The 25139-nt window shown below is 39.4% G+C and overlaps 2 protein-coding genes across 2 annotated transcripts in view; both read right to left on the reverse strand.

The window, feature by feature from the left end:
* LOC117476330 (matrix metalloproteinase-17-like) overlaps positions 1 to 4542 on the reverse strand; it is a 111229-nt gene extending 106687 nt beyond the window's left edge. Inside the window, exon 1 of the mRNA XM_034122768.1 lies at positions 4389 to 4542. Within this exon, the coding sequence (XP_033978659.1) occupies positions 4389 to 4439 (51 nt within the window). The 5' untranslated portion in view covers positions 4440 to 4542. The remainder of the gene's footprint in view (positions 1 to 4388) is intronic.
* A 2909-nt stretch (positions 4543 to 7451) lies between these two features.
* sfswap (splicing factor SWAP) overlaps positions 7452 to 25139 on the reverse strand; it is a 49095-nt gene continuing 31407 nt past the window's right edge. The window contains 5 exon segments of the mRNA XM_034123306.1: positions 7452 to 8147; positions 13084 to 13156; positions 20836 to 20979; positions 21381 to 21515; positions 23384 to 23796. Of these exon segments, the coding sequence (XP_033979197.1) occupies positions 8082 to 8147; positions 13084 to 13156; positions 20836 to 20979; positions 21381 to 21515; positions 23384 to 23796 (831 nt within the window). The 3' untranslated portion in view covers positions 7452 to 8081.

The following is a 25139-nucleotide window of genomic DNA, read 5'->3' on the forward strand; positions in this document are numbered from 1 at the left end:
TCCAAAAAGATGTAAGATGGTATATCATGTTTTATCAATTGTTTCAGAACTTTTACAGTTTATTTTTTCAAATTAACCTTTTATTTCTGAATTAATTTTTTTCTTTTTCTGCCTTTTTTTCCCACGTGTGTCAGGATCAACTGGATTGCAGTAATTGGTTTTGGTTCTTTTTGATGTAGGCCAACAGATAAGGTGTTTTTATTGTGGACAACAGGGAGGAAAATCCCTTATTGTTAATGATCAAACACATCTTGAGTGTATCATTATTGCTCAATAACTGCAAGGAATAAAAGAGACCATGTACCGTTTTTTTACGATTGCTAATGGACTAAAATGGCACAGTTATTGAAACCGACTACAAATCTCTGAACAACAAAAGCCTAGACATTTTAAGGACACCTTTCACATTAAATCCTAGAGGTCAGGATTACCTTGTTTATCCATTGCCTAGATAAATTGCCCACAGTTTTTGCGCCCTATTGCCAGTTTATGACGATTAATCTTACAAGCTTGTTTTAACCTTGTAGTCCATTACCCCTGATTCATCGCGCCAGTTAGAATAATCAGCGGCCATTTGCCAACTGATGCTAAACATGTGAAAAAAAGTAGGTGAATAATGTATGCTGAGGCAAACACTGGTCTACTGTACCCACAACCTTTCCCTCATCTCCTCTTGACATTTGGGAAGAGCTAAAGGCTACACAAACTTCATACGTGCTCAGAAGGAGTATAAGACTATCTGTGTTGCTAATAAGGCTCATCCCGCATATAAATCTTTCTCAATAGACTCTGCTTGACTCTCACTTATCTATTCCTCTGTGGTAGAGAAAAATTAACCGTTGAAAAATGCTGCATAAAGCATCACTCGCCTGCCTTATCAAAGCCTCTGCAGTACAGACAGATAAAAGGGCAAAAATAATAAGAGAAGTGTCTTTTCACACATGCCGGATTGGCAAGTGCCTGCTGAATGTTTGACCCATGCGTATTAAGGCGAAACACCCGCTATTAGGAATAAGGAATGCCAAGAAATGTATTTTTTTTATCTGTTCATGAACTTATTTTTGAGGGTCCCTAATATGGATTCAGGATGTTAAACAGCTTTGGCTACACATTTAAAAAATGTAACTATGTGTAGAATTCAGTCAAGATGCAAATGCTTAATGTATTTGTGTCTGTCTATCTTCCTAAAGCTGTACAGTTGAGGATAAGACTTGACTATCCTCAGTGAATAAGTAAGGCCTATACAATAATCCAGTGGTGTAAAGTACATTTACTTAAAGGTAGGGTAGGTAAGAATGGAGAAACCAGCTTGAGTGCGCTAGAATTTGAAAGTACGCAGCCGAAAAAAAATCTGCCCCTTCCTTCAGACTTCCTTACAGAGCCCCTCCTCCAACACACACGAACGCGCACATGACCAATGAGGGCACGAGATAAGTTTGTGCACGAGATGGAAGGCTGACAGGCAGGTAGGCCATCCATTTATCTGACCCGGGTCGGCTCAGATGATTGGTCGTGCTTTTTACAGCGCCACGGCTTCCACAGATGACATTTTTTAATGTATTTATTGTCAAAGCATTTAATTTATTCATTGCTATCGGGATGTTAAGAGCATTCCATGGAATATAACAAAAAGTGTTTCTGAAGTGAATTGCCTACCCTACCTTTAAGTACTGTACTCAATTTTGAAAAATGTGTACTTTATTTGAGTATTTCAATTATTCGCTACTTTGTACTTCTACCCCACTACAATTCAGAGGTGATAAGTGTTATTTCAATCCACTAAATGTATTTTATACCTTTAGTTAGTTTGCAGATTTGGATTAATAATGTGAAATATTGACAACACTTAAGAGAAGATTAGATAATGTAAGATAAGATGGACCTTTATTGATCCCCGTAGGGAAATGTGGGTTTCATAGCAGCATCAGAATAATTCAGAAACACAGATAGTACACTTACTTAAATAAGACTTTAGTTACTACTGGATCAAATTCACAATCTACCCTGCAGTATACAAAGTCATTAAAACTAACTGCACCTTTACCAGCTTTGATATCACTTTAATGATCAATAATTATAATCAAAACGCGTTCCAAGAATGCAGGGTTGTTGGTTGTTCCTAGAGTTTTTAAAAGTACAATGGGAGCCAGAGCCTTTTGTTATCAAGCTCCACATTAGGGGAATCAGCTTCCAGTTTGTGTTCGGGCGGCAGACACCCTATCCGTTTTTGTGCGCTTAAGACCTTCCTTTTTGATAAAGCTTATAGTTAGGGCTGATTAGATTCAGCCCCTAGTTTTGCTGCTATAGGCTTAGACTGTCGGGGGACACCTTACTTCTTCCTTCTGTCTGTCTGTACCTGTGTACTCTCATGTTCCGAATAACCCAGCTTCCCCCAAATTTCTTTTTGGTGTCTATCTACGCTCGGATCCTGAGTCGTGGCTGATCCTGATCCTGAGTCCTGTATTTGAGTCCTGGACTTCGAGTCCTGGCTGAACCTGTCACTGTGGTCCTGCCTGACTCTCATCATACTACTTCCCTGATGGCTCCCACAGGATTGTTCACATCCTCCTGGATTCATCTTCTTACTATAGACGCATGCATTTCCAAACATTTGGTCTACCTATGTTGTAAATGTATTATCTCTTCGATTTACACACGGCATCTATTGCACGTCTGTCCGTCCTGGGAGAGGGATTCCTCCTCTGTTGCTCTCCCTGAGGTTTCTCCCATTTTCCCCTTTAAACTGTGGGGTTTTTCTCTGGAAGTTTTTCCTTGTACGATGTGAGGGTCTAAGGACAGAGGGTGTCGTATTGTCATACTGATATTCTGTACAAACTGTGAAGTCCACTGAGACAAATGTAACATTTGTGATATTGGGCTATATAAATAAACATTGATTGATTGACATCATATATATTATTCAGAAATGAACCATCTGCATAATGACTATTTTTAATTTTGGTACTTTAAATATATTTTGATGCTAATATTTTTGCACTTTCACTTGAGTAACGTTTTGAATGCAGGCATTGTTTACCTTTGTAGAGTACTTCTCCCGCCTCTGAAAGAATCCAATACAATTTGTGTACCTGCTAGTTTTTACTTTTTTGATATTCTTAAAGCTCTTTCTCCTTTCTGCAAAAATATTAAAGATTAGAATGGATGCTTTTTATCTATTTATTGTACCAAGAACAAAAAGAAACTCTGTATAATTCATTATCTTTGGTCAAGTCGGCTAAATTGATCATTTTGTGATAATGCAAGAACAATCTTAAAAAATAAAGTTAACCAAAATATGTGTCTCCTTTAAAAAACTTTCCACAGAATCTGGTGTTCAGAGAACACTTCATTAAGTCTTATAAAGAGTAGAAGAGACGCCACATTAAACCCCACACAGCAGGAAGTTGTTGCTGCATGTTCTCTGCTGAAACTCTTAAAAAGGGTTTTGATAATCTAGCTGGAACAAAATCAGCAACATGTCTTCAAGACATCTGGTGGAAAACACTGGCTTGAATTTTAATGATTCAAGGAACTCTAAATCAGTATTTGATTAAAAAAACATCAGTGCTCAAATACAATCTCATCTCAATCACATGAAGGGTCCAATTCAAATCTCCACCAGGCATTTGGATAAATGTATTCGGTGCTGTATAAGTGTAATCTCCCATATTAAAGAACATTTTAATTATCCGGAATATTGTATAGTGTTTATATTTGACATACTATTTTTCATTTTATTCATAATTGTTAACTATTTTCCTCTTTTTAAGTATTTTAATGTTGAGCACACTGGTCCTGTAACAAAATAATTGTAATGGGATTCATAAAGTAAATATCCATCCATCTATCCATCTATCTATATCTATCTATCTACCTATATCTATCTATCTATCTATCTATCTATCTATCTATCTATCTATCTATCTATCCATCCATCCATCTATCTATCCATCTATCCATCTATCCATCCATCCATCCATCCATCCATCCATCCATCCATCCATCCATCTATCCATCTATCCATCTATCTATATCTATCTATCTACCTATATCTACCTATCTATCTATCTATCTATCTATCTATCTATCTATCTATCTATCTATCTATCTATCTATCTATCTATCTATCTATCTATATATCTATCCATCCATCCATCCATCCATCTATCTATCCATCTATCCATCCATCCATCCATCCATCTCCCATACTCTTGACCCATCTGCCCAATATTATTTTGCACACATTTATGACATAATGCTCAATGACTCCTCTCATGGTTGTGTTGACTCACAATTCAACAGAATGATCAACAACTGCTTAAGAAGCAAATTACTTTTAAGCAAAAATGCATTTTCCAGAAAGCTGTCAGAATAACAACAAACCTTACCTCATCTGTTGAAGGCCACATGGTGCTCTGCTGTGGCTCAGAAACTGACATCCATCAAAATGTAGTCACATTTTTTAACAGGAGCATCTGTGGATGAATGAATCACCCAATATGTAATGCTCCATTAAAGTAATGCTTGATAAGAGATTAATGAATCCCAGTTTTTGCTATCTTTGCCTCCATCTTGACTGTAAGGGAGCCCAGGAGGGACAATTCAAGTTTCATTTGTTTGGGAGGGAAGAGGGAGACACACCTGGATGAGATCTGCACTGTTCTAGGTTTAAGGGTTTGTTTATAAGGTCTGTTTTCCAGTGGGGTCGCATTAGAAAATCAATTATCTAAATAAAATAAGACTCGTTTTTTACTCAGCATGTTTTAGCAATTATGGCACTATCAGTGCTGAAAGGGTCAGTTCAACAATTTAATGAGCAGCTAATTAGCTCACAAGGACACACAGGTTTACAGGCAGGTGCATTATCGTGAGTTTCTTCCACCTCATATATGCTTTTTTTTGTTTTCTTTGTTCAATCTGAGACTAACCATCTCTGCATGAATGGTCTCTGACTTGGCCAGTTTCAGAATGACTTGATACTTCACTAGACTCTAGAAAATATCTGCATTACGTAAAAACAGCGTGAAATCAATTCAATCTTTTCACTTGGCCTTAAACAACCCTTGTTCAAAGGGAAAGAGCCGGCAAATGTGAAACTACATATTATTGCTGCACCTTGTTTTGTTCTATAAGATGCTCAGTTAAAGTGGAGAACAAGAAGTGGTGGAATTTTGTGGCCGAAAGCGGTCATGGTTTACATTTCAAGGATTATTGACTGATTTTTTGCCTTTTTAAGTCCCATTCAAATATTAAGAAGTACCAGCTTTTCACATTTTCACTCCACACTTCTATATTATGGCATAATGTAAGGAATAAGGAGACAATATAGACCTAATGCAATACTGTAGAAATGGGATTTAAGTCTACCATTTTACCCAATGCAAAATTATTAATTATTTCAAGAACTATATTAAATTCAGTTGACTGTTGAATGCACTTAAAAAACATAACAATTAAATTCCGACTTACCAAGTAATGATAGCCTACTAAAAAAATAATAATCAATATAGTGGGACAATAATGTGAAGGCAAAAGAAAATAGAAATCTTGCAAAGTATTTCTGTCTAATATCTAGTCAGAATATATCTTTACACTTGATATAAGACCAAATAACTTAATAAGTTACAATGTAGTGAGATAACATGTATTGTTTTTAGACAATGCATCTTTTTAAACATCTCTTGAAAACATATTTTTTTCCGTTTTTATCTCAGATGAAACAATTATTGGAAAATCACCAACTTACATCAGAAAACTGAAAACCTTTGAGCATTTGTGGCTTATTCTGAAACACAACATTTCCTGATTCTGGAACAATATAATTCAAAATAAGTTTCCCCGGCTAATAACAAAATCTGATTCATCTCTATATCCCATCTTATTTCAAGAAATCCTACCAAGGTGATTTCCACTTGTTCTATTGGCAGATCTCTTTACGTATTTACTTAGAGCAGCATGTTTTCCAGTGTAACTGTGTTTGTTTCAGCTGTTTATGTTTGTCAGGAGAGGATATTCAGCGTTCTCATGTCCCGGGGCATGAAGGGGAGAACTGAGTATTGCTGAAGTGAAGAGAGGTTTGAAGTGTACCTTCTGTGGAGCCTTGGGGTCAGCGGTGCAGTTGGGAAGCGTTTGATGTTGCTTCAGTACGAGGTGTCGAGTGCAGGAGCGCATTGACTTCCCTTAAGATGAGCAGTTGGTGCACCTCCTTTGCTATTTTTAGCGTCAGTTCGCATGTGAGGGAGAGCGACTCAAAGCTTCCGACTACTTTCCCTGAAGCTCCTCTGAAGCGACGACTGTTGGGAATGAAATGCTTCTTAGTTTCACTGACAATGTTAGTCATTGCTTGTGACAACGATGGTCTTGTCGTCAGCTAATAACATCACAATCAGAACACAGTTGATCTGAAAGGGTCTCCCACAGTCCTCCGGTACATCTGATGAGCCTCTAGTGTGCAAGTTTAACCTCTTATTTACTCTAAATGTCTAAAATATGTTTTTAAATACGATGCTATGCCTATGCTGATGATGTAGCGCTGTACTTTACAGTTTAAGCTGTTGCTGCATACATGTTTGAATTGTCTTTTATTCAGTTCTTTAACTAACCAAAAGCACCTAAGAAATACATAGTTATCACTGTAATAAACCGTATTTAATTTAATCTTACTGCACAATATTTAAGTATATCATATTATTTATGTGTATAGAGACTTCTTTACCAATGATTTGTAATTGTGTTTTATTGTTTATGTCTTATATAACTATTGCATTGTTGGAGGAGCTCGGGACATAATATTTTAATTTCATATTTTATTTCTACGCTGTAGCTTGCTTATGTGCACAATAAAACCTTTGAATCTAAAAATAGACGTGCCAAAATTGATGTGAGCGTTTCTACAGACCCAAGTACCAACGTGGGATGATGTATTCTATTAGGTCTTTCTCTGGGTATTAGGCCCAGATCTAGCCTACATCAGAACTTTATCACCACCCTTCTGCTGTAAACAAACTTCAAATGGGTGTATAGTGAGGGCCGTATCTTCCGTGTTTTTCTTTTCATTGATTTTTAAATGTTATGGATTCGTTTTAAGGCTCTGCATGGGCCTTTAGAGGGATATATTTTTTAACATTTAATCCTGTATGAGCATGTACCAGCGCCGATTGAATTTATCTGTACCCTAGTTTAACTGCCGGGGCATCAGCAGACACCTGAAGGATATCAGCCCATCATCAGTGATGTTTGTCTGGGGTTATCAGCAATGCTGCTGTGACATTAAACTCAGTACAGTCAACGAGGTGAAGGTTTGGGGGGGCAGTAAACATCATTTCTTTAATCTTATCACAGAATCCACGATGAAGGACGGTGAAGAAGAGGACTGGGGGGGGGGATAAACTGTTTTTCCACACTCGACTCTGCCCCCAAAGATCCAAATATAAAGAAAAAAAGGGTCACAGTAAATCATAATCAACATTTTATTGACAGTTTTGATTAGAAAGTTGTTCTGCATTAGATTCCATTACAGTACAAACCAGGAACAGAAGAAGGCCACGCACTAGAGCTGAAGGACAGAGTAGAAAATGAAAAGGGCTTCTCAAGCAGACGTGTAAAGTGCTGGAGAGCAAAGACAGCTGGGGGGGGGGGGGGGGGCGACGAAGAGGGAAAACAACTGCAGAGAAAAGAAGATGATGGAGGACATAATTGAATTATCAAAACAACACAACCCTTCATAGAAGGAAAGGAATTCAGACCTCCAGCAGCTCTTTGTGTTGCTGCAAAGTCACCATCTGGGAGAAAAGAGTGATTTAAAACCGGATGTAATAAATTGATTATTTTTCCCATTTGCACCAACATTTTCTTAAATCAGGTATGACATCATATATTGTCTCAATGAGTGCCCTAACATCCATTTTACAATACTGCATAAGACATGCCAAACTGGTGCTCACACTGAAATAAAATCATAAATCAAAATCAAGGACAGGGAGATAAAACACATCCCGGCTTTCATGAATCTCCAGGCAATCGGAGAATGCCACTCGCTGATTGGCCGAGGTTGTAGTAGCCAGTGGATAGCCCCGCGTTCTTCAGGAAGTGGGAGGCTGGAAGGTCTTGGAGGTGGCAAGCATGGCGCGCACTTTGGCCATCAGATCCTGAATAAAGAGATGATTGTAATACACATCAGTCATTTGATAACTGGGGTTACATAAGAGAGGTGGGACCAGCATTTTATTTTACACCTTTGGGTATAACAATAACACTAAATGGGGTGTGACGACAATCCCCAGCTTTATCACAGCCAAAAATACTCCTGAATCAGATTGTGTGCAATACTTTTCAAAAATGTTCCATAATCTGCTGTGGTTCCAATTAAACCCATTTATTGTTTGCTCTCAAACTCCAACAAAGGACTGCTGAGAAAAATACTAATTGATCTACAATGACCATTAAAACTGGGGACTAAAAAGGTATTTGGGGAAAAACAGTAAACAAACTATGTTACTGTGTAGAGTAATTAGAGAAAAAGCTATTATGATATTAATTTAAATGACTCCCTGTGGTGCTAGTAGTGCTCACTGAGAATCAAATCCCCAGTGTGCAGCTTTCAGATGCTTTTATCTCATCACTTTGTTTTACCACCGTGAGCCAGCCTCTCATATTAAAGGTTAATATACGGTTGTAAATCAGGACTTTGTTTTTGGAGTGTGCTTCCTGCCCTCTGCCTCAGGAATCCTCTACCCTTCTTTAAACATGTGGAATGTTTTAAGCACAGTATAATTCCCCATAAGCACTAAGAAATAGGTGCATCACCTCCTCGTAAACCCTTTTATCTACAGTCAAAAAATAAAGAAAAGGGAAAAACGGCAACGAGGGCGCTGCCAAAAAAACGAATTCATTTCCTTCCCCTTTCAGGTGGGAATGTTAATGTTGCTGACCATGCTTCCATTGCTAAATAGGAGGTGTTCATTTGCATCCGCCCCACTCCGCATGGACAATCCACCCTTCAGTTTTCCTGACAGATGAGACAAATGAACAGCTGTAATCACAGAGGGAAGGAGCTGTCATATCAAATCACTCAATAGGCTGCTTTTCTCTAAACCCTGGTGTATTCACACACACACACGTACACACGCACACACACACAGACGTGTTCACAGAATGGGGCAAACCAACAATGATCCACATTATTCACATTGGGGTGCAAAGCCTCTCAATACAGTGCCATGTTTTACATGAATAGATCATCACAAGTAACAATACAGCTGTCACTCACAGGGGAAAGCCAATAATAATAATACTGAAGGATGAGAATTCCAATACACAATTTATAGGATGTTACCCTAAATCATCCAACATGTTACTATTAAATAAATACAAGATGACATGAGGACTTAGCTTGCCTTTTTGTTTAAACTATCTACATACATCTTAAATAGTTTGAAAGTTACTTTGCATTATAGGAAGACATTTCACAGATGTTCTTCTAATTAGGTCTGCAAGGTAAAACTATAACACTGAAATATACAGTCAGGAATATCTCAAGGGAGCGATGAAACATATGCGTTTCCTCTTCATCTCACACCTCCTGGGATAAGTTCTCCACACTTTTTTTGTATCTGTTATCAAAAACTTAGATTATCTTTCCGTTATCTTAACTTGTAGAAAGATCTAAAAATGAGTTCCAAAAAAGAAAAACACACCAGTCCAAGTGCACGAAGCATTCATCAAACACAACAAATGTAGAGCTAAGAGAAGTAGAGGCGACGGAAGACGTAACCAGGCGAATAGCAACCAGGCGGCCTCAGGGAAGAGGAGACCATTAGGCAGATGAGGATGTGCTGAATTATTCAATATGTGTTTGTAAAACATCACAGATGGGCTAGAAGTAGTTAGTGGATCTGTGCATGTTGCAACAGCAGCGAACGGCATGTTTTCATGTGTGCTGCGATGAAGGCAGGAGAAAGGAGTTGTGTTATGTGATTATGTGGAAGGAAGAAAAACAGGGTGTTTTTGTTGAAGAATGAGGAGATTTAAAATGTGTGGTTTTGTATGTGTGGAAAGTAAACAAAGACACTCGCTGCAGACTGTCTCTCTCACACAAACAGTGGAGGGCATGCGTTCTGTGCAAGTTGTACCGATGTTCACAGAAGTGTCCTCTCCATTCACACTCTATTGACCTCCATTAGCTCCAGTCCCAGAAGCTGCTCAACCTCTCTACATTCCACACCCGTTCCTCTTGTACGGTTGCTACACAGGTTTTATACTCCTAGTACTAAATAATCTAGCGTCCTCCCGAGGCTACAGCCCACATTTTCCTCTCTAAACATCAGGCCCCATCACTCATTACTGACATTTCAGGATTTTTAATCAAAGATAGTAATCCAGGCTGAAAATGTAAAGAAGCATAAATAATTAAAGTTGTGACGCGGTTCCGGGAAACGTCTTTCATCTTGGAATAGATTGAATGCATTTGACTGGAGGGGTGTTTCTCTGTGGTCATATTTAAGTTACAACAGTACACAGTATATTGATTAGTATATCACTATATTGCTGTTAAAGACAAATCAAACCAAAAATAAATAATGAAAGTACTGAAGAGAAAACAGTGTGCTACCATTGGTCTTAATGGTGACTGATTGATGGTAGAATTAGCCTGGATAGACAGCATGTTGGAGCCTTTTTGCTCATTTAAAAAAGCAATGACAAGAATATGCAGAGAGACAAAAACAGAACAACTCACAAACACATTTTAAATGAATGGTGACCTTTACATTATTCTGTCTTTCCTGCGATATATATTCAGCTGGTAGCTTTATGCTCATCCCTCAACATATTTTTCTTCCATCACTCGTGCGTGTGCATGCATTTCATTAAGCTGCATTTCTGAGAGCAGCATGACAAACAGGCATAAATTGGACATTGTAATTTGATCAGGGCGTATAGAATGTGTACCGAGGTCATCATTTATTAGTGAGGTGTGTGTTTGAGAAGACATTACATTGTGAGATACGCGTGTGACCACTTATCCAGACATCGTGTGCTCTAACACCTAAATGAGGGACGCAATGCTCCATGGGTAATCAAAACACAGACACAGCCAAAGCACTGTGCTACATGCAATGTGTCATATCTAAACAGATGGGGCACGTACAATGCCAAAAGCGCTGTCAACGTGACATTTGGTTGCACACCGACTGTGAGAGAGTGGTTGCATGCAGAGTCGCAAGTGTGATTGCTGTAATGTTATGTATGGAAGTGTCTTTGCTATCTTTAACACGCAACAGGAGGCCGTGGCTTCTGTGAGACGCTGACAATAGCAGTCATCAAGTCAAAAAAAAGAAAACATCTGTTTTGTTGTTTTAAACCCACAATAACTGTATTTAGGTCATTCTGGGGCAGCAGACAACATTTGACCAGTTACAGAGCAACATTAGCATAAGTTTGGAGTTGTGTTTCTGGCCATTTGGCACATTTAAGTCCAACATTGACTCTCTTTCAGCTCTGTTTTTGGTTTCTACCAATCTGAGAAAGTTCTGGATGTGTAGCTTTTTCAATGCTCTATATGGCGCAATGCCAAAAGCGCTGTCAGCTAGCTGTTAACTAGTTAGTTGCTAACTGTCTGTTTTCTGATGCTAAGAACAAACAACAAGTGGTGAATCAAAACAAAGTAGCAAGCCACAAAGTAGAATAATATATAGCAATTATTTGTAGGTTTGAGCAAACCTTTTCACGCGCCATATAGATATTTTTAGTTAAGTGAAAATATGGGTAATAGGCACTTGAAGGTACGATTGGAACAACTGAAAACCGTTACATTGTCTACAGCAAAGAAGGCCAAATTCACATTACAAAAATACTGAACCACAAATCTCACGGGAGATTTGGCCTCTGAGGTTGATGAATATTTATTTTGGGAGAAACACCTTCTGGACATGACCTCCAGTGTCTCAGTGGAGGTGGTAACCCTCTCTTTGCTCTGGATTCAGAAGTGCTGAACGATGGCACATTAGCTCTGCCTGCTTCCTCTGCAGAGAGGTCAATGCCACATCCGAATAACATATTTTTGAACGAGGCAGGTTTGCCAAGGTCTCTGCAATCGAAAAAGCCTATCAACTAGCATCAACCAATATTTAGCCCTTGTCCTCCTATACTTTTGGCAACGCTCCCAGAAGGAGTGTAGGAGGTAGAGATCCATCTACAACCAAAACAAGAATCCAGCTGCTTGGACTGAAAGCCTGGAAAAATACTTGCTTATGACCAAATCAGAAGTTCATGATGAGACTGTTTTGTCAACACACAAACAATAGGCTATATAAGAAAGTCACTGCAACGTCACCTATTGGAATTTTACACTATTGTTTTGAAGCCTCTTGTAGGAAATGTATCCCTGTGACGCCTTGGTTCACAAAATGCAATCGAACAAAGACGTTTTTTAAGGCAAAATGTTGCAGTTAAATTAACCTACGCAACAAAGGAAGCTCCGCCCTAAAGAATATGCTGCTTTTTCGCTATTTAAGTCGAGCTGATGGACAAATTAACATCATGCTGTTATTAACAATGTAGACCATAAAGTTGTCAGGATAATCCTAACTGATGTTATAAATCATGTGAGAAGTAGGGTGATTTTCTCATAGACTTCTATACAACCAGAGGACTCGTGCTATTCTACCTAATAGAAAAAATGCAGTGGCTTTTGAAGATGTATCACCAAAACTTAATATGTGCACGACCAACTGCACAATGAGAGGGATTCAATGGAAAGTGTTCCTGATATACAGAAAATGGCTTCAGGACAAAGAGAAGCTGGTGCGGCTAGACCAAATCCTTAATCGAGAGATCAGACAAATTAGTTCTTCAAGGTTCAAACTAATTAGGCTAAATGAAAACATAATGCTTGGATGTGTTGCACAAACATGCAGTAGATAAAGCAGAATATGCGATAGAATAACAAAATAACTATTTCTATATTTAATAACAAGGGAGCACTTTATTCTTCTTCCCTGAGACATAACAGCACTCAGTTTGTGTATTCGCTAGGACGCAAAGTTCAGTGGAGGACATTTCTGGGATAAAAGCAAAGAACAATACCTGAGTTATTTTGGACTGAACGGAGGACACTAAGGATGAAGCCACTGCCTTGTCTTTCTCCAGAGAATCACCCCTGCAGAGAGAAGAGAGGGAGAGACAAAGAAGAGGAAACACATTATTTTACCAGAAGAGACTATACAATATGTGCAATATGTGCTATATATATATATATATATATATATATATATATATGCCGTTAAAACTGTGCTATATATACCTGGCTGCTAAATCCTAAGAACTGTTACAAGATGTGTATTTAGAAAATTATGTAACTTTGAATTTTTGTATTATATTTTTAATTATATCATAACTTAGTACTTTTTAATACATGCAACATATGTAACATTAAGCTGTCTGTGGCTCTTTTTTCTGCAGTAACTACGTACATTTCCCCTCTGTGGGACTAATAAAGGTATTCTGATTCTGATTCTGATATCTTCTTACATTTTTTAAAGTTGAACAAACATCAAAAGATGTATTGGAAAGTTATAAACAAGACGTAGACGAAAATAAGGAATGGCAATAGACCTGTACAAACTAAGATATTGACCTAGAAACAAAGCAAACACTTAGCATTATCAAACAAATGGGTACAAAATTGCAGGTGGCAGATTTAAAGGGGCCATATTATGCAAATGTGCAGGTTCAGATTTGTATTTTGTGCCTCTAATGTGACATGTTTACATGTTTTAATTTTCAAAAAGGTCTTTGCCTGGCTGGCTCTGTTGTGATTGGTCAACCACTTGTATATGTTCCGCCCCTTAGCCTATCACATACAATGTGTTCGAGCACTAGCCAATAGAAGTGCAAGTGTTACATATTGATGTGACTTTATGAGAAAAGTATAAGGTTGGAGAAGTCGTTATTTAATTGAATCTGGCTTCGTATGATTAAAAGTAACACGATCATCGACCCGACGCAGTCCCCCATTGTTGTTGTTGTTGTTGTTGTGAGCGCCGTTGGGGAGAAAATCAGCGACGTAAACGGTGACGTCATGACGCAGCAGCACCAGTCGGGCTCTGGGCGGTGTGAACAAAACGGGGGCTGAAAAGAAAAACCGGTTCCGAAGCAGAAGAGCTAGAACGGGAACCGCGTTGGTGTGAAAGGGGCATTTGTTACATAAGTAAACAAAGGAGTCGAATTGAGATGCTTCAATCAGCGGGGAGTGCGTGAGAGAAATTCTCTCTGGAGGAAACTTTGGGAATTAAACCTTTGCAGACCATTAGCATGCACACAAACTTATATTACACACTACAGGAAAGGGACAACCCAAAAAAGCCTAATAGGGCCCCTTTAACACCATGTCCACAGTGTTTAACCTTTTCACCGTCTAAACATTTCAAAATGTATCAAGAGATTTTAAAATAGACGAAGTTCCATGCACATCAAGTTGATTGAACACAACGGGTGACAGGAAACTGCAGAACAGACCGCTTCTGATGCCATGGGGGTTTACAGCTTCAGTCCAATGAGAAAGTGGGACAATGGTGGGTATTGCTCCCTTTGAATAGACCATTTTAGATTATTATGGCTTGTGGCACTAGTTCAATCTTTTGTAGGAAGTAAAATATAGTTTTCCTATATAACTAAAATTGAAAAACAAGCCAATCATATTCTTATGTGGCTGCTCGAATATTTGTGCACAAAAAAAAAGAGACAGAAAATGACAACGTTCCAGCGACAAAAATTGAAACGAATAACAGAAATAATTTGAGTCTTGCCTTTTCAAAAGGCTTCACCTGGTGATGTTTTTGGACACAAACAAAGCTTCTCAAGAGCATGAAATTAAGGTTTATGAAATACCTTAGTTATAAACTGTCACTGCACAAAAAAGGAGCCTTTGTGTTGGTCCAAGCAAAACACGTTTCCATGGTGTGTCATCACTCATAAATGCTTCTGGGGAAAACATCACAGTTATCTAAAAGTTCTGGGTTCCACAAATCAAAGACTCACAAACACTTCTGTTTACTACTCGCTAAACATTTGCTCAAATCAGATACGCAAATTCACTTTTAATAATGCATTGGTATTGATTTACCAACACAATAACACGGCCTGTTCCAAATCTAACAGCTTGTATTGGAAGGCTGGAGGAGCGAATACAACCAAAGCAGGACATCATTTATCTGCAAAATGCATTTTTCATGACATCTAAAAACTGTTATTGCAGCTTCTTTCACATTATGTGCTTTTATTTATGATTATTCTGGACTTATAACCCTCTAACAGAGAGTGAAATTTGTAAAACTAATAAGAATGATGACAAAAACTATGCAAACTATGATAAAGTATAACACTATGGCAGCATTACCCAGGGCTAGGTAAATACAATGCATTTGGCCTACAGGTGTTTCTGTTGTTGTGGTCACTCAGTGATTTAAAACATGTTTATATAATTACATGATCCGTAAAGATGTGGAGCATAAGGTCTATTGAGCTTTAAATAAGGTGCAGAAACTGATGTTTGCCTATTTCTATGACTGGCATAACTAAATAAGAGATTTGCATCAAATTACCCTCCAAACAGAATTCTACTTCCCCACTGACAGTGAAATGTTAAAAAGAAGACATTTGAAGGAATGTATGTATTTTACGCCGGTGATAAGAAGCTTGACAGATTTGATGTTTTATTCAAAGGACAAACGTCTTTTGAAAGCACTGACAATAAATTGTTGACCTCTTTCTTGATGGTGTCTGTCGGGTCGTTATGGAGTGCATTACAACAAGTGGCAGACAAAAGGCTGTTGATTACATTATCATATTGTTAAAGAGCAGATGACTGAGTCTTTCTTGAATTTATCTTCACAGCAGTAGCAGTTCATTTGTTGTTAATCATTTTATGAAATAACATGTTAACACTTTGTCTTTTCCTCTGGATTACACCACTTTATTTTAAATATTGCAAAAAATGATATGTAAATACAGGAGTATCCCTCTGCGATCACGCTGGCCTTGAGTTATCAAATCATCCTGACGTACGCCTGGCTGATGCTCCCAAGGATTTCCTGCTGTCCTCGACTGAGATTATTCCATACATGAACTTTTTTAAATATTCAAGCTAATTTGTTGCTGCAGTTGTAACCCAGGCGACGGGATGTTCCTTTCCCCCTAATGTTCTATTGGAAATGGGTTTATGGGCAGTCTAAAATTGCTTTAGGAAAAATATGTATGATTTTCTTTCAGGCTGAGGAGGCATAAAGAATCGTTTTTTTACAATACTTGAATGAGACAACTGATTATTTGCATTTCACAGATTTCTGAACATCTTAACTTCTTGAATCTCATGATTTCTGACTGAAAACCACCCTACTTTAAGTCGTGGCTAAAAACACTACTTTTTTCATCTGCTTACCCAGAAGTCTTTTAACTTGTTTTAGCACCTACCGTATTTACAATGTTGTTTTTAAACTATTCTGTATCTCTTTTATGCATGGTTTTTATGAATCGGTTATTCCATTATGTTTATTTATTGTGTTCCTTTCTGTTGTCTTCTTGTTAAAGGTAGGGTAGGTAAGTTTGAGAAACCGGCTCGAGATCGCTAGAATTTGAAAATACACGACCGGAGAAAATCTGCCACTTCCTTACAGAGCCCCTCCTCCAACACACACAAACGTGCACATGACCAATGAGGGCACGAGATAAGTTTGTGCACAGATGGAAGGCTGACAGGCAGGTAGGCCATCCAGTTATTTTAGCCGGGCCGGCTAAAATGATTGGTTGTACTTTTTACAGTACTACGGCTTCCACAGATGATTTTTTTAATGGATTTTTTGTCAAAGCACTTAAAGGAAACCTATCATGCTATATTTAAATGATATATTGTAGGGCCATACCTATATAAGGTATATTTATACGTTTCTGTTTTCAAAATACCAAACAGATCATGCATTTTAGCCATGCCTCATTTCGCTCTATGTGTTGTTTGCTGTCTACGGGTCTGATTTTGTGAGCTGCAGCTGACCACGCCCCCCTGCAGGAGAGGGGAGACGTGCTCTGATCAGCTGCTGGGCTGTCAGAAGAGGGGGAGAAAAATAGATCTCCGTCCTCCGTGTTATTATAGGCCTATAGAGTCGTTATTCATTTGTTTTAAAGCTCAATAAATAACAAAGAAGACCTTTGACCGGCACTTTTCTAATTTTGTCCGGAAGATTTAAACTTTAACGGACATCTTGACCGGCGAAAGAAACTGAAACTCTGCCGCACGGTCCCCTCGTTCCTTGGAAGAGGCGGAGAGGTGGGTGTTTGTCATCTGCTGGTGGACTAACCGGAGAGAATTACAGTGCTTGCCTCGACGGGGAGGGATTGCATTGAATTAAAGCAGCGGGAGCAAACGCTTGCCTCGGGGAGGGAGAAAAAAAGCCACAGCGGAGAATAAACAGAAGGGTAACCATGGTAACCAAGTCTTCTTCGCTGCTTTTGTGGCAGACTACAGCGCCACTTACAGGCCTGGCATATGTACTACAGCGTCTCCAGCGCTTTCGAACGGCAATGGCCGTGGCTGTCTCCTCCTGATTGGTGGAGTTAGCCCAATAGCCGTAGCGCCACCGTCCTGACGTCAGGACAGTGTTCAAATCTGGATCAGTTTTTATCAGATCCGTTGCAGCCCCTTTTTTAGAGATTTGGGTATGGAGGAAAATAGAGAGGGTTGTGTTTTCTGACACTTGGTGAGTTCCCTGGAACACCGGGGACACATATTCATGTATAAAAGACGTACAAAAGTGCATTTTGCATGATAGGTCCCCTTTAAGATATTCATTGCTATCGGGATGTTAAGAGCATTCCATGGAATATAACAAAAAGTGTATCTCGAGCCGGTTTCTCAAACTTACCTACCCTACCTTTAAGTGTTAATGATGACGTAAACCACTTTGAATTGCCTCTGTGTCTGAAAATGTGCAATATAAATAAACGTACCTTACTTAAAGGTGGGGTAGGTAATTTTGGAGAAACCAGCTCGAGTGCGCTAGAATTGGAAAATACACAGCCGGAAAAAAATCTCCCACTTCCTTACAGAGCCCCTCCTCCAACACACACGAACATGACCAATGAGGGCACGAGATAAGTTTGTGCCCAGATGGAAGGCTGACAGGCAGGTAGGCCATCCAGTTATTTTAGCCGGGCCGGCTAAAATGATTGGTCGTGCTTTTTACAGTACTACGGCTTCCACAGATGACATTTTCCAATGGATTTTTTGTCAAAGCACTTAAGATATTCATTGCTATCGGGATGTTAAGAGCATTCCATGGAATATAACAAAAAGTGTATCTCGAGCCGGTTTCTCAAACTTACCTACCCCACCTTTAAAAAAAGAAGTAAGAAAAACACTTTGATCATAATTATTAAAAACATCCATATTGGAGAACTTTCCTGCTATTCTTAAAATGTTGTCCTTTTTATATTTTCTACCTCTGTTTTCGAAATAGGATATTCTTTCCTCTTGCCGGCTTTTATTGGTTGGCTCACTTCTCTAAATCCACTGAATCAAAGGGGTTTGTGTATCGACAAATGAATACATTTCTCATGACCTATTCTGGATTAATGATGAGCTTTACTTCAGCCCCAGTCCGATCACCTCCTCTCTCTGCTGACAAATTCACATTGTAGCAGAACTCTCTGCACACAGCTGCTTTCTACCCAAAAGGGAATTTGACTCAAAGAGAATTCATAACACTAAACCTGCTTCTGTGAACTAGACCGTTTCACTTGTCATGTCCAAAAACCACCAGTGATTCAGCTACGATATCATTTTGCAGACCACGTATCCCCTAAATGTTGCCCTCTAATTTTCAGAAGTTAATGTATGCAGCTTTAATTGTTTCTTTGTCAGAAATAACTTCAACGGCAGACCAACAACCCCGAGCCCTCAGAAGACACTGTGTCCGTTGCCTTGAATGCCTTTGTGCTTTACGACCTTGGAGCTGAAAAGACGTCGGATATTAGCCATCATATCACTGGCTCTTTAGATTTAATATTTCGAGTCTCTGTTCTGGATTAAGAATTCCTTTGACATCATGGACAAGGCCTGGCTTTAGTTCTACCCACCAGAGTGAAGCTATTATGACAGTTGTATTCAGCTCCTCTTTTTGGATGGTACTGCTGTCTGAGGATGGCACACTACACACATGGATGAAAAGGACACGACACATACATACATTGGTTTTCAGTCTGAAGCAGTGTCCTGAAGGGTAGAGCAGTGCATTAGGTATCCAGGACATACAATATTTGACTGGTTGCTAAGCTACATACCCCTTAGTTACTGTTGCAACACCTGGGAAGCTTTCAATTTTGGCAAACAGCATGTCTGCAGTCTGTGATATATTCACCACTCAAAAGCAGGTTTTTCAATATGTGATTGATTTCAGATGGAGGGCTTCTCATTCCTAGCAGGCGGGTATCAATTCTGCTGTTTCCACAAATTGGTTGAATATGCCGTCTGCCTTTAAAATGGTCCCAAATACGATGGCTATACACTTATTATAAGAATGACTTAACAGATTGGGTGCTTAGCATTTTTGTGGTGAAGCATAACAGGTTAGATTTATTCTTAATTTTTCTTATTTCAAATATGAAAGTATGTTAAAATGTTATGCTTGTAGGATAAATAATGTGTTGGATGAATGTAACTATCACTGGTAGAACGTTTTTCTGGAGAATCTTAAATCTGAATCTAAATCGTAGAAAAAGTGTCCACATCACCCTTAAGCTGGCTACACACCAACCCGATTTTGGGAGTCAGAGGCCGTCAGAGGCAGTCGGGCATTCGCGGCGCCCTACTCAGGTTGGTGTGTCCCGCACCGTCGTCTCTTTACGGCACCTTTTCACACCTCTCAACATGTTGAATCGGCCGCGGGAGGTCAGAGAAAGACGGCCCAAGCAATCACTCTGATTGGCTGTTCACACTACCGCTGCCTGCTGGTAAGGACAGTTATTGCCACTCGTCAACGTCGAAGTATTTGCGGTGTGTTCGTAGGCGGGCGTCGTAGCCGACGCAGGCGACGTAGCTGACGTAAAAGTCGGGACGCCTTCGGTACGCGTTCTTTGGTCTCAGGTGGGTGTGTAGCGGCCTTTACAATTAAGCGTTTTCTACAACAAGACTATACCTGTAGGTAGGAGTCTGTATGGTTTTGCTCAACTCGAAGGTAAAACACTGTTAAATCAATTGCTTAGACTTTTACCTTTTCTGGTTTTTTCTAAGAGGGAAAAATTAACCTGGACCACCCTTTAAGTTCTTGAATCACTTTTACTTAGCCCCATGTAAACATATCAACATATGAAGAAATCCAAAGCTTGACAGGCCAGCCATCATTGTTACATTTTCTAAATAGAGTATGATTGGACAATCATTGTTGAGGAGATCAGGTTCATGAGCAGTAGTTTTTTAGACTAAAGAAAAAGAAAAAGAAAATACATAAACATATAAATATAAAAATATAGCAACAGCATGTTTTTAACTAAGTGTTACTGCAGTCAAAGGCCTAAAGATAGGAAATGAATCGGACATCATATTCAGTTTGTCCTTTGGCTGTATCAGCTACGTTTTGACAGGTTGCCAAATATTTAAATACTGAACTACTAGCTTCATTGGAAAAGGATGCTTCGAAGACCTGGAGGCAACAATATGTTGCTCTGAATAAAACTGAGGAGTTTAATTAGTATAAATCTTCTCCTCCAAACAACCATTTGGTTCTTTAGGGAAGACCTTGGAAAGCAATCTAAAGGATTAGCTGGTTGATTGACAGTGTGGGAGTTTACCTGGAGTGGGCCAGGCTGGAGGCGGGGCTAGCTGATGGGGACAGGACGACTCTGTTGGGGGAGGCGTACGGGGAGAGAGAGGAGCCCACCGTTTGCATCTGCCTCGAGGATGACATGGAACTCTTCCTTTTTTCAGGAGGCGACCTGAAATGAAAGAAAAGGGAGGCGCGGGAACCGAGCGTTTCAGATTCTGCCAGTAACTCTACACAATACACAATTTATCAAGGGGCGGGGAAAACACTGTCTGAAGGCGATTGCATTCAGCAAAGCCCTACTTTAAATTCATGCAAGTGTCTACTGTTGTTTCCATCAGAGGTCATTTGGAAATGAAGTGTCTGTCTTGTAGGTATGTTGGCTAAATCTCCCCTTAAAGACACGATCTATAACACTGCTCAATGTATAGTCGGTATACACCTTATTGTGGGAGTGTTGGCGCACCTCTGTCTTGACAGGTTTAGTAATCGTTGTTTTCGGGGATAGAATAAACACAGCTGTACATGTAGACCCTTTATTCACCCCCCTCCCTCACTGCAGATAGGCTTTACCTGGATCTGGAATGCCCCCTAGGCATGCTGGAGCTGCTGCTGCTGGGATGATGGCGATCACGCTCCCTGTCCTCACGTCTCCTGTCTGATGAGGCGCCCCTCCTGTCCCTCCTCCCCGGGGAGTGTGAGTGGGATCTGGCCAGACACGAGCACAAAGAAAGCGAAAGATGTGGAGAGGCCATTCAATTACACGAGGCTGAGATTGGTAGATGAGCTGAAGCATTTGAAATGAAAAACAAGTATAGAGGACGGTGATAAGGCGACGGTGGAGGTGCAAGAGGAAGACACAAAGCAAGCTATCAGGGCTGTTTGTACAGGGAAAATAAGAAAAGCAAACGGTTTGCAGTGAGTCTATTTGGACTGTAGGATATTAATGTGTCACGATTCGCATTAATGCAGTGAAAGAAAGTCTAAATACAATGCAACTGGGCCTGCATTGTTACTCTGTTATATCACATGGACTCTCAATATCCAAGTAGTGTTTTTATAAACTAGTCTGTAAAGTAAACAGTATTAAATATTTATACATTAATTCACTTCTAGGGTTTCTCTGCGTTAAAGAGCAAGGCTTTATTCACTGGCTTGTATGCAAAGCATGTATGTCATTTAGAGACAGGGTTAGAAAAGGAAATGATACGCCTTTGCTAAGATACTTAGCCGAGAGGGAAAGGACAGCCAAGTTAATGTGTGCCTGTGCTGGGGTGTCTTAACAAAGCAGCGTGGTAAATATTGGTCTCTTTGACAGATTAACGGCACGAACAAAGCAGCCGGATCTCTATCTTTGATCGCTTCCTCTCCGCCCAGTTCATCTTTCTTCAAATGTTCCTTTCTCCTACATTGTTATTCCTCTATTTTTCTTTAGTCGTGCTCTTTACCCCTGCGTTTGTTTCTCTAATTCATTTCACATACTCACTTTTGTTCTCTCTCTGCTTTCAATAGAAGCAGGAAATGAGACATAAAAAGGGTCATAGAAAACAGTAAGATGGAGTAATAGCTAACATTTATTTTTTTTATGTTTTTCCTCATATGGGCGCAGTGTTCTGTGCACTTAAGGTTCAGCTGGAGTGAAATATTAAACAGACGGGGATTCATCATTATGTCGTATTAAATGTCTCGTACGTTTAACAGCAGCACTACCAAACACAGATTGCTTTCTCAACTGAGTATGTATCTATCCAGAGAAACTTTAAAAAAAAAAGATTATTGTTTCTCGACTCATCCCTATAATTGATTACGGAAAACAAACTGACCAGATTTTCATCAAACCTCACCTCAAGTCAGAACGAAACCACGGTCATAGATTTAAAAGTGTGTTTTTAAATATCCTCTTTGCTTAAAAGTTGATTTAGCATCATTTAAAGCTTATTAATGCACCAAAGTCAGAAGAACAACTTTGACCTTGGTCGTGCTCACAAAATTCCATTCTAGTGGATGGTATGCTGCTCATGCTCTTTCTGGATATCATGCATATCATGTATTTCCGTTTGCCATGTATATAAATGTTATGTTCATAAATGTTGTATGTGACGGGACTACGGATGGAAACTAGCTCAAAGCTAAAATGTACATTTAAAAGCATTATTTTGTTTAAAATGTTCATTAATGTGCACTGTCCCGGTTCAAATAAACGATTAAATGAAAAATAGTTTGCACTGCATTAACAACAGTGTGTGTTGGTCTTCGATTCAGTATATTTCAGATATTTACTGTCCCGTTAAAGGAAATTATTTCTGCAGGATAAAATAACGACACAAAAGAAGACATTTAAAGTGCTCCTCCCAAATTGCTGTGTCTGTGGCAACTAGCCGCGGCTGCAGTGTGTTGTCCTAAAAGACTAATTTATCTTGCTGAATTGGAAACGTTAACGCGACATTGTCGTACAGTGAGAAATGTGGCCGCGTAATCCAATCACAGCATCTTGGGATCGAGATCAAATTGAATTGTGGGATACTTAGAGCTTCTCTGGCCCTTCCATTGACAGTTGTGGGGCCAAAATGTCTTACCGGGACCTGCGGGACCTCCTGTAGGCGCTGGGGAGGGAGTATTTGCTCTTCGACTTTGACTTTGATCTCGATCTTGACCTCCTCTTGTGTTTTTTCTTCTTCTTGTCTTTGTCCTTCCCTTTGTTCCTGTCTCTTTCTCTATCTCTCTCCCTGTCTCTTTCTCTCTCTCGTTCTCTGTCCCTATCTTTGTCTCGATCTCTGTCTCTGTCTCTGTCTCTGTCTCTGTCTCGGTCCCGGTCCCTTGCCGATCCTCTGGAGGTGGAGTGGGAGGAGGAAGAGGAGGATGGAGCGTCCCTGCTGCGATACGCTCCTTTGTTCTCCACGGCGGGTCTTTGATCCTGAGCGTACGCAGGGGCACTTGAGGACATCTGAGGAGGCACGGGGCCAGACAGGACAGAGAGGGCTTCCTGTATCTGAACAACAACAAAAATGGTTGACAGAATATATCAGACACAAAGAAATGTCAGCAGAGGAATTGACGCATCTGGACTGTAGACCTTCACTTTTTAAATTGGTTTGAAGACAAAACAATGTATTGATTATTTTAACATTCAGTCTCACTCTTTGACATTAGGGACATTAATGAATTCCCAAACGCTTGATCTCTCGGTACATCTGTGGACAAATCAATATGGAGGCTTGTCTCCTTGCTGAGATGCACACGGCTGATTTTGTACGGAGATTAGAGATGCATTTATGCAATACCCCTGTGTCCATCCTTGTCAATGTTACAGGATTATATAACTCAGATGGTAAAGGAAGAATTTGCCTCCTTATAAGTGAAAGCTGAAGAATACTTCATTGGTTTTCTTGTAGAAAACTTTTCTGGCCGAAATTATACGAATATTTATTAATTTAAATGCCGTATTAACCTGTTAAGCGCCAAGCCTGTTTTCCAGGTCTCAGGCTCGAAAATGACATTCCCAGTACAAATGACTATATTTTCACTTCTAAAAAGGGGTAAATTAATAATCTTTTTTCTCAAAGCAATGATAATTTGTCTACTTATATTTCTAGAATCTGTGGAATCTCAGTTTGCTAGCTGATATCTTGTTTGTGCAGATCCGATAAGTAATAAAGTATTTATACCGTGAGTTCTGTGCTAAGTGCGTTAGCATCTTTTCGCTCAGGGCTCATTTAGACGCTTCTTGTGGGACTTGTGTTTTGTTTCGCTAAAAATGGTCCGTATCGTCAGTTAGCTGAGTTTCTTCCCGTTAGGTGGGTATGACACATTCATAGTTTATTAAATGTTAAGAAGCCCTGAGACACAGTTTCGTGAGAAAAAAAAACCCAGGCTTAACAGATCCCGTATTTTCAAAATGTCCATATTTATTGTCACAAATACTTTATAAACAGAATGATAAATTAAAAGAATGTATTATATGTGTTTCTTATCTGAAAGGTCACCTATTGTGCAAAATCCACTTTCCCATGTCTTTTATACATAAATATGTGTCCCCTCATGGTTACATGAAAAGAAATCTCCCTTTTTGTCCCGATGCATTTTTATAAAAACCTGTCAGTTTTGGGTCACTTTGTGATGTCACAATGTTTTCTAGGGTTGTCTATACATTAGCCAATATATAATAAATAATACAAAATAACCAACCAAAGTAACACCCGCCCACCTTATCACCTGAATCTCCTCCTAAAGCACCATTGTGTTTTATTAAACCAAACATCTCACAGAGGGGCGTGGCCAGCAGAAGCTCATTAGCATTTAAAGCTACAGATACAGAATCAGCACTTTTGAAAC

This window comes from Trematomus bernacchii, unplaced genomic scaffold (genome assembly GCF_902827165.1).
Source record: "Trematomus bernacchii unplaced genomic scaffold, fTreBer1.1, whole genome shotgun sequence".
NCBI classification, from domain to species: Eukaryota; Metazoa; Chordata; class Actinopteri; order Perciformes; family Nototheniidae; genus Trematomus; species Trematomus bernacchii.